Source organism: Eretmochelys imbricata, chromosome 18 (assembly GCF_965152235.1).
Source record: "Eretmochelys imbricata isolate rEreImb1 chromosome 18, rEreImb1.hap1, whole genome shotgun sequence".
NCBI classification, from domain to species: domain Eukaryota; kingdom Metazoa; phylum Chordata; order Testudines; family Cheloniidae; genus Eretmochelys; species Eretmochelys imbricata.
In genome coordinates, this window is record NC_135589.1 from 1,989,992 (window position 1) to 2,002,254 (window position 12,263).

The 12,263-nt window shown below is 55.6% G+C and overlaps 1 protein-coding gene across 1 annotated transcript; it reads right to left on the bottom strand.

Moving 5' to 3' along the window:
* Positions 1-568: 568 nt before the first annotated feature.
* Positions 569-8,912, bottom strand: SVBP (small vasohibin binding protein). Its single transcript, XM_077837363.1, has 2 exons — positions 8,660-8,912; positions 569-1,034 (listed from the first exon to the last, which is right to left on the bottom strand). The coding sequence occupies exons 1-2, from the start codon at positions 8,774-8,776 to the stop codon at positions 948-950; spliced, it is 204 nt and encodes a 67-aa protein (XP_077693489.1). The 5' UTR covers positions 8,777-8,912; the 3' UTR covers positions 569-947.
* Between the last annotated feature and the right edge of the window lie 3,351 nt (positions 8,913-12,263).

Here is a 12,263-nt window from a genome sequence, read left to right on the forward strand (position 1 = left end):
TTCTCTACATCCCTGCTCAAGCTACCCGCGATACGAGAGAGGGGGAATGTGGTAGCCATAGGGCTGTGAGGAGTGCATCTGCGAGCTGGAGGACAGCAAGGGGTAGATTCCACTAGGGTAGAGACTCTACACGTCTATCTGCAGCATACGAGGCTCACAAAGGTGTCACATGGCCCATTGATCGCAATGGGAAATTCTTAGGTGAGTGAGCACACATTCCCCCCCCCGCCCCCCATGGAGATGAATACGGACTGAAACAATAGCTGAGAGGTGTCAGATCCTGTCAGTGGGTATTCTCTTCCCCAACCCTCTCCCAAGCTCAGAGCTGTGTGCTTATGGCATGCCTTCTGCAGGTCCATTCTCTGCTCCCAACCTGCTCTAAGCAGTGTGTGCCTGTGGCATGCAGGTTCTTAGCCCCCACCCAGTTACTGGTCTGTCTTGTATCCAGTAGCATTTAAAAGAAATGGGTGGTAGTCTCATTCTCCTGGCCAACAGCTCCAGCCATGACACGTGCTGCTTTTAAAAGACGCTTCCCTTATGCATCAGGACTAGGTAAGTGCAACCACAATTTCTATTTAAAAAAAATGTTTATTTGTCAAACCAAAGCAATAAATACCTTTAAGGAGGACAGTGTTTAAAAAAAAAAAATGAAAAATATGCCATCTTAACAAGGATGAACCAGAGAATTCTGCACTGCTGTGGGAAAACTCCAGACAATGGGTCAGAGGCAGTTACAATGAAGGGCAGGTGGAACAAGGTTCATGCCGTACAAGTGATCCTATCCCCTCTATATCTGCAAGTGTGCAGTTCTGCATGATCCTTTTATTAATTATTCCCCATGGTCAGCAGAAAGATGCCTGGGGACACTGAGCCCTGACCACCACTCATCCATGTTGTTTCCTGCTTTAAAATGGCCCTGGCAATCCTGGGATGGCAGACAGAGGGTCTCATTCTCCAGAGGGCTGCATCTGCTTGCAGAAGGCATCGAACTGCTGCTGTTCAAGCTCTGTCATCACTCTGTTCAGGGCGTAGATCTGTGCAGAGAAAAGGGAGGTGTAAGAACAACACACACTTGCCAAAGGGGGCTGTAGTTTTCATGCTGGGAGACGGGGGTCCTATTCTGCTGTTGGGAATTGTCTCTCTAAAGTGTTAAAGAAACTGTATCCATGCCAACAGGCACCTCAACTTCTAACTATAAAGAGACCGTATCACTCTAAAAGTCACACTTGTCTCAAATAGTTTTACCTGCTACTACAAGTAATCCCCAAAGATTCCCACAGCTGAGAGGAGGAAAAATGATTTGCTGTTTTTTCAGTCTGCTTCCTGCACACTTATCAGTACTGCAGTCTAGTCAGTTTGTCGGGGTACACAGCCAGTCCTGCCTGTTCAGTCAGGAACTGTCCTGTTTGTGGGTCTCTGTATGGCAGAGGAGAAAGCAATACATGTTGAAATGTAAAGTGAGCCCCCATGGTCTGGGTGATTTGGGGCAGGGCTTGCCCCCAAAGCCACATTTAACTCATTCCTGAAGGTGGCAGCATCAGTGGAGCACACAGGAAAGAGGAGCGGATCCCAGAGCTGCTGTGGCCCCTGACATGTTTACCCTCCGCTGTAAGTGGGCTAGGGCTCCAAGGATGAGTGGGTTCTCTGCAGATGAATGCTGAAGGCACTTTCAGGCTGACTAACTTCCCCTCTGCTGCCCTCCTGTGTTGATTTTCAAGGGAGCACATCTCATCATCAAGCTGCCACTGGGGTTCTCCCAGATCACTTGATGTTAAAGCTACTGCATCCAATGACCCACCGCCCTCGCCAAAGCTCCTAATCCGATGTCTGCTGCCAAAGCAGCACTTTGCACATGAGAGAAGGAAGGGAAGTTGACTAGGTGTCAGAGTGTGGGGGAGTCAGGGTTCTGCACCCCCACTTCCTGCGATTCATCATGACTCTCAGTCAGCCAGTAAAACGGAAGGCTTATTGGACCACAAATAGTCCCAAACAGAGCTTGTAGGTACAACCAGGACCCCTCAGTCAAGTCCTTCTGGGGGGCAGGGAGCTTAGACCCCAGTCCCCTGGGGCTCCCTCCGTTTCTCCAGCCAGCTCCAAACTGAAACCCTCTCCAGCCATCTCTCACCGCCCTCCCCTGGTTCCTCCTCCAGCCTTTGTCCAGTTTCCTGGGCAGAAGGTGTCACCTGGCCCCAACCCCCGTCCTGGGCTCTCATGTTACATGCTGATATCTTCCCTCAAGGAAAGTCTCCTACCCCCAATGTAGACAGTCCCAGTGAAACTCCCCTGCAACATTACCAGGTCAATACTCCCCACTCCCTGCTGCGTCACCCTAGGGCTATGTGCCCTCTGCAACAAGCAGTCACTTTACACCCAGAGAGGGCTATGGAGGGAGTGGATGACAGGCATTTTAAATGAGAATGTTTAGTTGCTGCCTCTGGCGGGCCTGGCACCTTACCGCCCCTTTGGGGCAGGGCAGAGATGCGGTGTCGGAGCCTTGCCACTCCTAAGTTCACGTGCTCGCCTCTCTGTGGGTGGCCCGATGTGGCCTAATGGCCTCCCTCCATGCAAACACCCCTTGGTCAGGGTAGTGTGCCCTAACGGCCGGAGTCCACATAAATCACTCCCAGCGTCAGAGCGGTGCGGCCAGCGGCCAGAGTCCCTTTGACCACGCCTCGCAGGTGGAGTAGTTCGGCCTACCGGCCCGAGTCCTTGTAACTTGCCCCAAACAACAGGGCAGGGTGGCCCACTGGCCAGGGTCCATATAACTTGCTCCCAGCATTGAAGCAGTGCAGCCCAATGACTAGAGTCCATATAATCCCCCTCACAGATGGGATAGTGCGGCCTAGCGGCCGGAGTCCAAGTGGCTCGCCTCAAGCATCAAGGCAGTGTGGCCCAATGGCCAGTCATGGAAATCTCCCCAGCACCAGGGCAGTGTGGCCCAACATCCATATAATAATCACCCATCTCAGGCAGGGTAGCACGGCCTGGCAGCCGGAGTCCACATGGTTCCTGTGCTGAGGCCCCCCGCCCCCTGGTTGGGGGGTGAAGGGGACTGTGTGTAAGTGTAAGAGGACCCAGGCCTGCCCACTCCACTGGGTCCCGACCCAGGGCCATGGCAGTGGCAAGTACCCCTTGCCACCAGCTCTGCAGGGATCACCTCGAGCTCTTTCCGCACAGTCTCCCACATCTTTTTGAGGGCGGGCGGTGGTTCTCCCTCACTTTGTGGCCGGGGATGGTGGCGATATGATAGCTGCTCAAGGTGGTCTTCCCTGGCTGGGCTGACAAGACAGTGGGGAAGGTGGATATCAACTGTCGTACCTGTTCCTGCTGTACTGGACCAAGCTCCTGGCCTTTGGCTGCTACCCCTGGCTCTGCTGGTTTGCCGGCCAATCGCCCCAATTCAGGTTCTGGAGGGTACGGGGTGATCATCAGGCCTTCCCAGTCTCTCCAGGACTTGAGGAGGTTCACATGGTAGACCAGAGAGTGTCTTTCCTTTGCCCCGACACCCGAACTTCGTAGTTGACGGGCCCACCTGGAAGAGGCCTTGCCACTTTGATTAGATTCAGAGGCAGGTAACAACAAGAGGATGCGGTCCCCAGGCTCAAAACTCCTCATCTTCGCCCCCCTATTATACTGAGCCTCTTGACTACATTGGGCCTGCACCAGGTTCTCTCATGCCAAAGCTCCCAACTCTCAGAGCCACTCCCGTAGGTGGAGGATATATTGAATGGATCCTCTGACCCAGGTCTCCTGTTCTTCCCATGTTTCTCTCAGGAGATCTAAGATTCCCCAGGGTTTCCTCCTGTAGAGGAGTTTGAAGGGGTAGAACCCTGTGGCACCTCTCGCACGGTGAAGAAACTGGGGAAAACTTATCCCAGTCCCTCATCTTCCACAAACTTTCGCAACATGGCTTTCAGGATGCCGTTCAATCTCTCTACCAACCCACCTGTCTGAGGGTGGTAGACGGAGGTCTCGTGAGCGTGGATATTTAACAGACGGCATATCTCCACCACCAACCTAGAAGTTACGTTAGTCCCTTGGTCCGCCAGAATCTCCTGGGGCAGACCAACACGGGCAAAGATCTGGAGGAGCTTGTTGGTGATGACCGGGGCTGTGGCGGTTCATAAAAGTACCACCTCTGGGTACCGCGTTGCATAGTCAACCACAACGAGGATGTACTTGTGGCCTGAGTTGCTCTTTTCCAAGGGCCCCACCAAGTCCATACCAATCTGCTCAAAGGGCATCCCAATCACCCGCAAGAGCACAAGGGGGGCTTTTGGTACCCCTTTCGGGCTGGCCTTCTGGCACTCAGGGCAAGAGGCACAGTAATCCCACACCTCTTGATGGATGCCTGGCCAGAGGAACCTCTGGGCCGCCCGTTACAGGGTTTTCTCCCTCCCTAGATGTCTGGCCCAAGGTATTGAGTGAGCCAAGTGGAGTAGAGTTCCCCTGGAACTGCCACAGGACCAACAGTTGGTGCAGGTCTTATTTCATTTTGGGCTCCTGGACCACCCAATAGAGTAAGTTGTTATGGATCTCAAAACGGGGGCCTTGCTGTTGGTGTCGGAAGAGGTGTTCCTCTTCTAGGAAGTCAGCATCTACATCCAGCTATCCCTGGCCCTCCCTTTTTGGTGCCTCAGCAGGGGCTCAGCCTCCTTTGGTTATCTCTGGATTCTCTGAGGGCCCCTCCAGGGGGGTTGTCCAGCGCTGGTTGGCCTAGTAATCCATGCCTCCCGGCCCACACACCCCTTTTCCTCGCAGGCTGAGTACCCCACTCCTGCAGGAGCTCAGCAAAGCCCAGCCAATTGCATCCCCAAATCACTGGATAAGTGAACTTCGGGGCCACCCCCAACTAGGCATCGCCCGCCTTGCTGAGCGGCATCAAGCTGCACCCAGACAGTGGGGTAGGGTTTCATGTCCCCATGAATACACTGCAGGTGTTTGGGGCCTCTGGTGAGTTCTACCAGCCCAGCCCAGATGACTGTCTGGCTACATCCCAAGTCCACCAAGGCCACAGTAGATATCCCATCCACTTTCACCGGTACAACAATCTTAGCCGGCTCCCACTTCTGGGTGTGTTGACAGGTGGCCCAAACCTGCCCGTAGTTACAACCCATTTATGGGCACTCGCTCCGGAAATGCCCTATCTGTCCACACTCGTAACACCGGTCTCGCTTTCCTTCTCCGGATGGGGTGTTTTGGGGGGTGCTCTTCCTTCCCAACGAGTCATCTTGGCCCCGCGTGAGGTTTGCACCGTTGGGTCCCTTGCACTAAGGGTTGGTGGGGTCCCCGATGACAGGGGCATATAAACAGGGGCTCCTCCCCTCTACCTTGCACGGCCCCTGTGCCAGGGTTGGGTTCCGTTCACCCGAGTTCCCCAATTTGGAGACTGTCTTCTCCCCTCCCTCTGCTGCCATGTAATCCTCCATTGAGAGGTCGCTTCAGCAAGGCTCCTTGGGCGGTGCTGCTGCACCCACTCATTCCCCCTGGTAGGTATGGTCTGGAAGAACTACTCTAGGGCCACAGTCTCGGATACTTGAACACTCGTCCGGTGTTCTGGTTCTAGCAACCTCCAATAGAGATTGGATGTGGATTCGCTGGTGGTAAGTCTTGGGGTTGACCCCCGTTTTGGGCCAAGATGGCTGCCTTGACCTTAGAGTACTCCAGCGCCTCCTGTGGATCGAGGTTGCAATATGCGGATTGAGCCAGGCCAGTTAAGTAAGGGGCTAAGATAGAGTCCCAATGTGCGGTGGGCCATTGGACAGCAGTTGCAACCCGCTCAAAAGTCATGAGAAAGGCCTCGGGGTGGTCCCTGGGCCCTATCTTTGTTAGGTGCACTGGTGGTCCTCCAAGGCCATCCCCTGCCCCGCCTGGGGGAGGACTTGGTGCATGTCTTAGCAAAGTTGCCATCTGCTGGAATAGTCGCTCCTGGTTTGCTTGTTGGGCAGCCAGCTCCCGAATCAGCTGCTGCTCTTACTGCTGAGCCACCTGCAGTTGCTGTTCTGCTGCTTGCTCAGGGGTGGGCAAGCTTTTTGGCCCAAGGGCCACATCAGGGTTGCCCAACGGTATGGAGGGCTGGGTAGGGAAGGCGGTGTCTCCCCAAACAGCCTGGCCCCAGCCCCCATCCACCCCCTCCCACCCCACTCAGAACTCCCAACCCATCCACCCCCCCCCGCTCCTTGACCCCTAACTGCGCCCCAGGGACCCACTCATCTGCCACAACCCCCACCCCAAACTGCCCCCTGGAAGCCCACCCCCTATCCAACTCCCCCTGCTCCCCATCCCCTGACTGCCCCCCACCTCAGAACCTCCACCCCCTGTCCACCCCATATCCAACCCCGCCACTCCCCACCCCCTTACCATGCCGGACACAGCCACGTCGCCGCGCTGCCCACAAGAGCGGTGGGCCAGAGCGCTGCCTGCGCAGCAGTGCGGCTGCAGGGAAGGGGGGTGGATAAATTGGAGAGAGTCCAGCGAAGGGCAACAAAAATGATTAGGGGTCTAGAACACATGACTTATGAGGAGAGGCTGAGGGAACTGGGAATGTTTAGCCTGCAGAAGAGAAGAATGAGGGGGGATTTGATAGCTGCTTTCAACTACCTGAAAGGGGGTTCCAAAGAGGATGGCTCTAGACTGTTCTCAATGGTAGCAGATGACAGAACAAGGAGTAATGGTCTCAAGTTGCAGTGGGGGAGGTTTAGGTTGGATATTAGGAAAAACTTTTTCACTAGGAGGGTGGTGAAACACTGGAATGCGTTACCTAGGGAGGTGGTAGAATCTCCTTCCTTAGAGGTTTTTAAGGTCAGGCTTGACAAAGCCCTGGCTGGGATGATTTAACTGGGAATTGGTCCTGCTTCGAGCAGGAGGTTGGACTAGATGACCTTCAGGGGTCCCTTCCAACCCTGATATTCTATGATTCTATGACAGAGGGGCTGGGGGCTAGCCTCCCCGGCTGGGAGCTCAGGAGCCAGGCCGGATGGTGCTGCGGGCTGGATGTGGGCCGTAGTTTGCCCACCTCTGTGCTAGCTGCCAGAGCAACTGTGCTTGCTGCTGCTGTTGTGCCATCTGCTGTTGTTGGTTGTCCAGCAGCCATTTCAGAAGCTTCTCTGACTCCATCTTGGGTGTCTTGGTCCTTCTTTCAGGCCCTGATCAATGCCCACATTCTCCAACTGTTGTGGCGGGCCTGGCACCTTACCACCCCTTTGGGGATGGGGGAGCTGGGGTGTTGGAACCTTGCCACTCCCAAGTTTGCATGCTCGTCTCTCTGTGGCGGCCTGATGAGGCCTCCATGCAATTACCCTTTAGTCAGGGTAGTGTGCCCTAATGGCTGGAGTCCATATAAATCGCTCCCAGTGTCAGAGCGGTGCGGCACAGTGGCCAGAGTCCATATAACCCACCCCCCCTTGCAGGCAGGGTAGTGCAGCCTAGCAGCCGGAGTCCATGTGGCTCGCCTCAAGTGTCAGGGCTGTGTGGTCCAAAGGCAAACGTCCATATAGTCACCCCCCTCAGGCAGGGTAGAGCGGCCTAGTAGCCAGAGTTCAGACAATCACCCCTCACTGGCGGGGTAGCGCAACCTAGCAGCCGGAGTCCAGTGCTGGGCCACCCCTCCCACCCGACCCTGAGTGGGGGCAGGTGTTGGGGGGGGGAGGGAGAAGGTGTAGGGGGACCTGGGCCTGCCCTCTCCACCGGGTCTCAACCCAGGGCCCTGGCAGTGGCAAGTCCCCCTTGCCACCGGCTCAGTGGGGATCCGCCTGAAACACCCCGAGCCTCTGTGCAGCTCTAATGCTGTTTTCCTCTCAAGATCCCCTGGTCACTTCCTACCCTAACCATCATGTGGAGGGGTCCTCAGGTCTGTCCCCTGCTGCGATGGGCTCCATCTGGGCATGTCCCAGCTTGGCTGGCTTCCGGATCCTGGGGTGCAGGCTGTCCCTCCTCAGGAGCTGGCAGCGTGCCTTCTTCCCCTCCAGCGGTCCACCCAGATTGATCAGCTTTTCAGGCTTTTATACCTGTTCTCCAGCTGGAGCATACCCAGCAGAGCCTCAGAGGCGTGGCTTCCTCCGCTAGGAAGGAAGGATTAACCCCTGCGGTACCAGTGTGGGGCCGCTCCACCCCGTCACAATGCCATTGATCACGGAAACATTTTGAGACCAAAAGATCAGGAAAGAACAAGTACTAAGATGGGAGAAAGAGTAAGCAGTGCTCCCGAGGGGTACGTCTACACTACAGCGGCACACCCGTGGTGCTTCAGCTCTGCCATTGTAGCACCATGGCGTAGCCACTTCCCACCACAACAAACGTGGCTTTTCTGTCACCGTGGTAAAAGCACCTCCCTGAGAGGCAGCGGCTAGGTCTCCTGAAGAGTTTCCCCATTGAGTCTACAGTGGGGGTTAGGGCGACCTAACGACATCAAACTGGAGAGGAAAGTTTCCCACAGCCCTGAGCAATGCGGCTAGGTGGATGGAACTTTTTGGTGTAGACCAGGGTTACGAGTCCCACAGCCCATTTTCCCTCCAAGGGAATAAACGCGAGTCCATTTGCCTACAGCGTAAGAGAAAAAGTTCCCCCGGGCCCGTGTCTCTCCCCCCCCCCCGCCCCCCCGCGCCCAGCCAGGGCCCCCCTCTCCCCCCCCGCCCCCAGCCAGGGCCCCCCCCGCCCTCACCTCTGCTCTCTGCCTCTGCTTCAGCTCCTGCTGCGCGGATTTCTGCTTGGCCTTCTCCAGGCGGCTGCCGGGCTCCTTGGGTTTGGGCTTCTCCTTCCGCCCGCCGCCGGGCTCCATGGCTCCTCACCGGCCGCCGCGCTCGGCCCGGGCAGGGACCGGGCCTGCAAGCGAGACCGCAGCGTCAGGCCCGCGCCGCCCCGCGCCCTGCAGCCCTGGCGCCCCGGCCTCGCCCAAGCCCCCACCGCAGCGCTGCCACCCTCCTCCCCGGGGCCCAGCCCCCGCCTCCCGCGTTCCGGGTGGCCGGGCGGGTACGCGCCTGCCGCGCCGCTTCTCGCCAGTGTAAAATGGCGGGGGAGGGGCTGGTCCCATCGAGGACTCGGCGCTCGATTGCTCCTACCCGACCTCGGCGGGTAGGGTAAGCGGACTAGGGAAGCGCGCGCTGAAATATGAGCGAGTGCGCAGGCGCGAGAATACGCATGCGTAAACGTTGCGTGAAAACTGGCTAATGCGCAGGGACAGCACCGGGGGATCGAGCGTGGCAAACGGAGAGAGCAGGCCCCGCGCATGCGCATGTAGTGAGGCCGCGAGCTGGGCAGGGTGCCAACAGCGCCCGGCATCTCGTGGGGTACCGCCTAGCGCAGCGCCCCCTGGCGGGGGAGGGTCCCGTGGCAGCTGGGCCCGGCCAGGCTCTGCGCGGGGCCGCTGGGCTGGGGGGCCTGTTGGGTGGTGGGGGCCCGCTGGGGCACAGGTCAGGGCACCGGAAGACTTGCAAGGGGGGGAGGCCAAACCACCAGAAGGGGCATTTTGGGCCGCGCTGGGGCCCTGCACCCCAGGTCACCACGCCAGTCGCTCCGCTTGGCCAGCAGTGACCACCCGGACCCAGGCGGGCCAAGGGGGCCAGCCCTGGCTCCCTCCACCCACTGGGCCCCGGCTGAGCTCGGTTTTGCAGAGCGAGGGTCAGTGCCCCTTTGGCTGCCCCATCTAACATCTGAGTGTCTCTGGATTAAGTTTAGAAGTGTGAGCAACAAGGGTGATGTCGTGATGGGAGTCTGCTATAGACCACCGGACCAGGGGGATGAGGTGGACGAGGCTTTCTTCCAGCAGCTCGTAGAAGCTACTAGATCACACGCCCTGGTTCTCATGGGGGACTTTAATTTTCCTGATATCTGCTGGGAGAGCAATACAGCGGTGCACAGACAATCCAGGAAGTTTTTGGAAAGTGGAGGGGACAATTTCCTGGTGCAAGTGCTGGAGGAACCAACTAGGGGCAGAGCTCTTCTTGACCTGCTGCTCACAAACTGGGAAGAATTAGTAGGGGAAGCAAAAGTGGACGGGAATCTGGGAGGCAGTGACCATGAGTTGGTTGAGTTCAGGATCCTGATACAGGGAAGAAAGGTAAGCAGCAGGATACGGACCCTGGACTTCAGGAAAGCAGACTTCGTCTCCCTCAGGGAACAGATGGGTAGGATCCCCTGGGGGACTAACATGAAGGGGAAAGGAGTCCAGGAGAGCTGGCTGTATTTCAAGGAATCCCTGTTGAGGTTACAGGGACAAACCATCCTGATGTGTCGAAAGTATAGTAAATATGGCAGGCGACCAGCTTGGCTTAACGGTGAAATCCTAGCAGATCTTAAACATAAAAAAGAAGCCCACAAGAAGTGGAAGGTTGGACATATGACCAGGGAAGAGTATAAAAATATTGCTCGGGCATGTAGGAATGAAATCAGGAGGGCCAAATCGCACCTGGAGCTGCAGCTAGCGAGAGATGTCAAGAGTAACAAGAAGGGTTTCTTCAGGTATGTTGGCAACAAGAAGAAAGCCAAGGAAAGTGTGGACCCCTTACTGAATGAGAGAGGCAACCTAGTGATAGAGGATGTGGAAAAAGCTAATGTACTCAATGCTTTTTTTGCCTCTGTCTTCACGAACAAGGTCAGCTCCCAGACTGCTGCGCTGGGCATCACAACATGGGGAAGAGATGGCCAGCCCTCTTTGGAGAAAGAGGTGGTTAGGGACTATTTAGAAAAGCTGGATGTGCACAAGTCCATGGGGCCAGACGAGTTGCATCCGAGAGTGCTAAAGGAGTTGGCAGCTGTGATTGCAGAGCCATTGGCCATTATCTTTGAAAACTAGTGGCGAACGGGGGAAGTCCCGGATGACTGGAAAAAGGCTAATGTAGTGCCAATCTTTAAAAAAGGGAAGAAGGAGGATCCTGGGAACTACAGGCCAGTCAGCCTCACCTCAGTCCCCGGAAAAATCATGGAGCAGGTCCTCAAAGAATCAATCCTGAAGCACTTACATAAGAGGAAAGTGATCAGGAACAGTCAGCATGGATTCACCAAGGGAAGGTCATGCCTGACTAATCTAATTGCCTTCTATGATGAGATTACTGGTTCTGTGGATGAAGGGAAAGCAGTGGATGTATTGTTTCTTGATTTTAGCAAAGCTTTTGACACGGTCTCCCACAGTATTCTTGTCAGCAAGTTAAAGAAGTATGGGCTGGATGAATGCACTATAAGGTGGGTAGAAAGTTGGCTAGATTGTCGGGCTCAACGGGTAGTGATCAATGGCTCCATGTCTAGTTGGCAGCCGGTGTCAAGTGGCCTACCCCAAGAGGGAACCCAGGTGTCCTGCGTCAGGGGCTCTGTTATTTTGCCTAGCTAAGATAGTTGAATGGCTTGACCCTGTTGCATCACTGAGTGCAGACATGAGAGATGCATAAAGATTGGGGGTGGGGTGTGTGTGGAAATTGTGACTATTCTGCAAACACCAGTTTCTGTCTGATGTAACTGAGTTCAAGCACTGTGATATCATCAGCTGAGCGTGGCTACACCAGAGAGCTTACAGCAGTGCAGCTACATCAGTACAGCTGTGCCACTTGAAGCTCTCTAGTATAGCCATAGCCTCAGAAGACTTGGGTTTTCATCTCCAGCCCTGCCGCTGGCCTACTGGATGACCCGGGGCCAGTCACTTCCCTGGTCTATTTCTCTGCCTGCCCTTTGTCTTCTACATTTAGACTCAGCTTTTCAGGGCAGGGATTGTCTCTTTCCATATGTTTATGCAGCACCCAGCAGAATGGGACCCTGAACTCAGCTGCCACCGTAACACAAATGAATGGTTCCAAAGCTCTAGCATCTACACAGGACATTCTGGCCTTTTGCTGGTTGCTGCTTTTTGTCCAATATTTCTGAATAGCAAATAGATTCGCTGATAATCCATGGGTTCCTGGCAGTGCCAGGCTGTATTCAGCAAATACTATTCCACTGGAGAGTGCTCTGCCTCCCAGTGAGGAGTCCACAAGACCTTGCTTTGTGGGGCTGGGGATCAACCTTGATTCTGACTCATGTGTGGCTGGCTCCAGACTCTGTGTTCTCAACCACAGTGAAGGCATTCTGCATTGGGTGTTTCACCAGGAGCGCCCTGTTCTCAAAGGCTACAGATCAAGTTATACACTATTAGGCTGCCTGATGTGCAAGTCCACCAGGTATTGGACCTCTGGTCCATTGACACCCCATTAAAGTGCCTTAGCTTTGCTCACTCTCTCTCCAGCAAAGCCTCCTGACCTGGACAACCCACCCCAGAGCCTGGCCAGTCAAGTTTTACTGCT

Coding starts and splice junctions, on each gene's coding strand:
- SVBP (XM_077837363.1), bottom strand. CDS start 8,776: ATGGAGCCCGGCGGCGGGCGGAAGGAGAAGCCCAAACCCAAGGAGCCC. Junction 1,035..8,659: donor AGCAGAGGCAGAGAGCAGAG/GTGAGGGCGGGG, acceptor TTCTCTGCACAG/ATCTACGCCCTGAACAGAGT.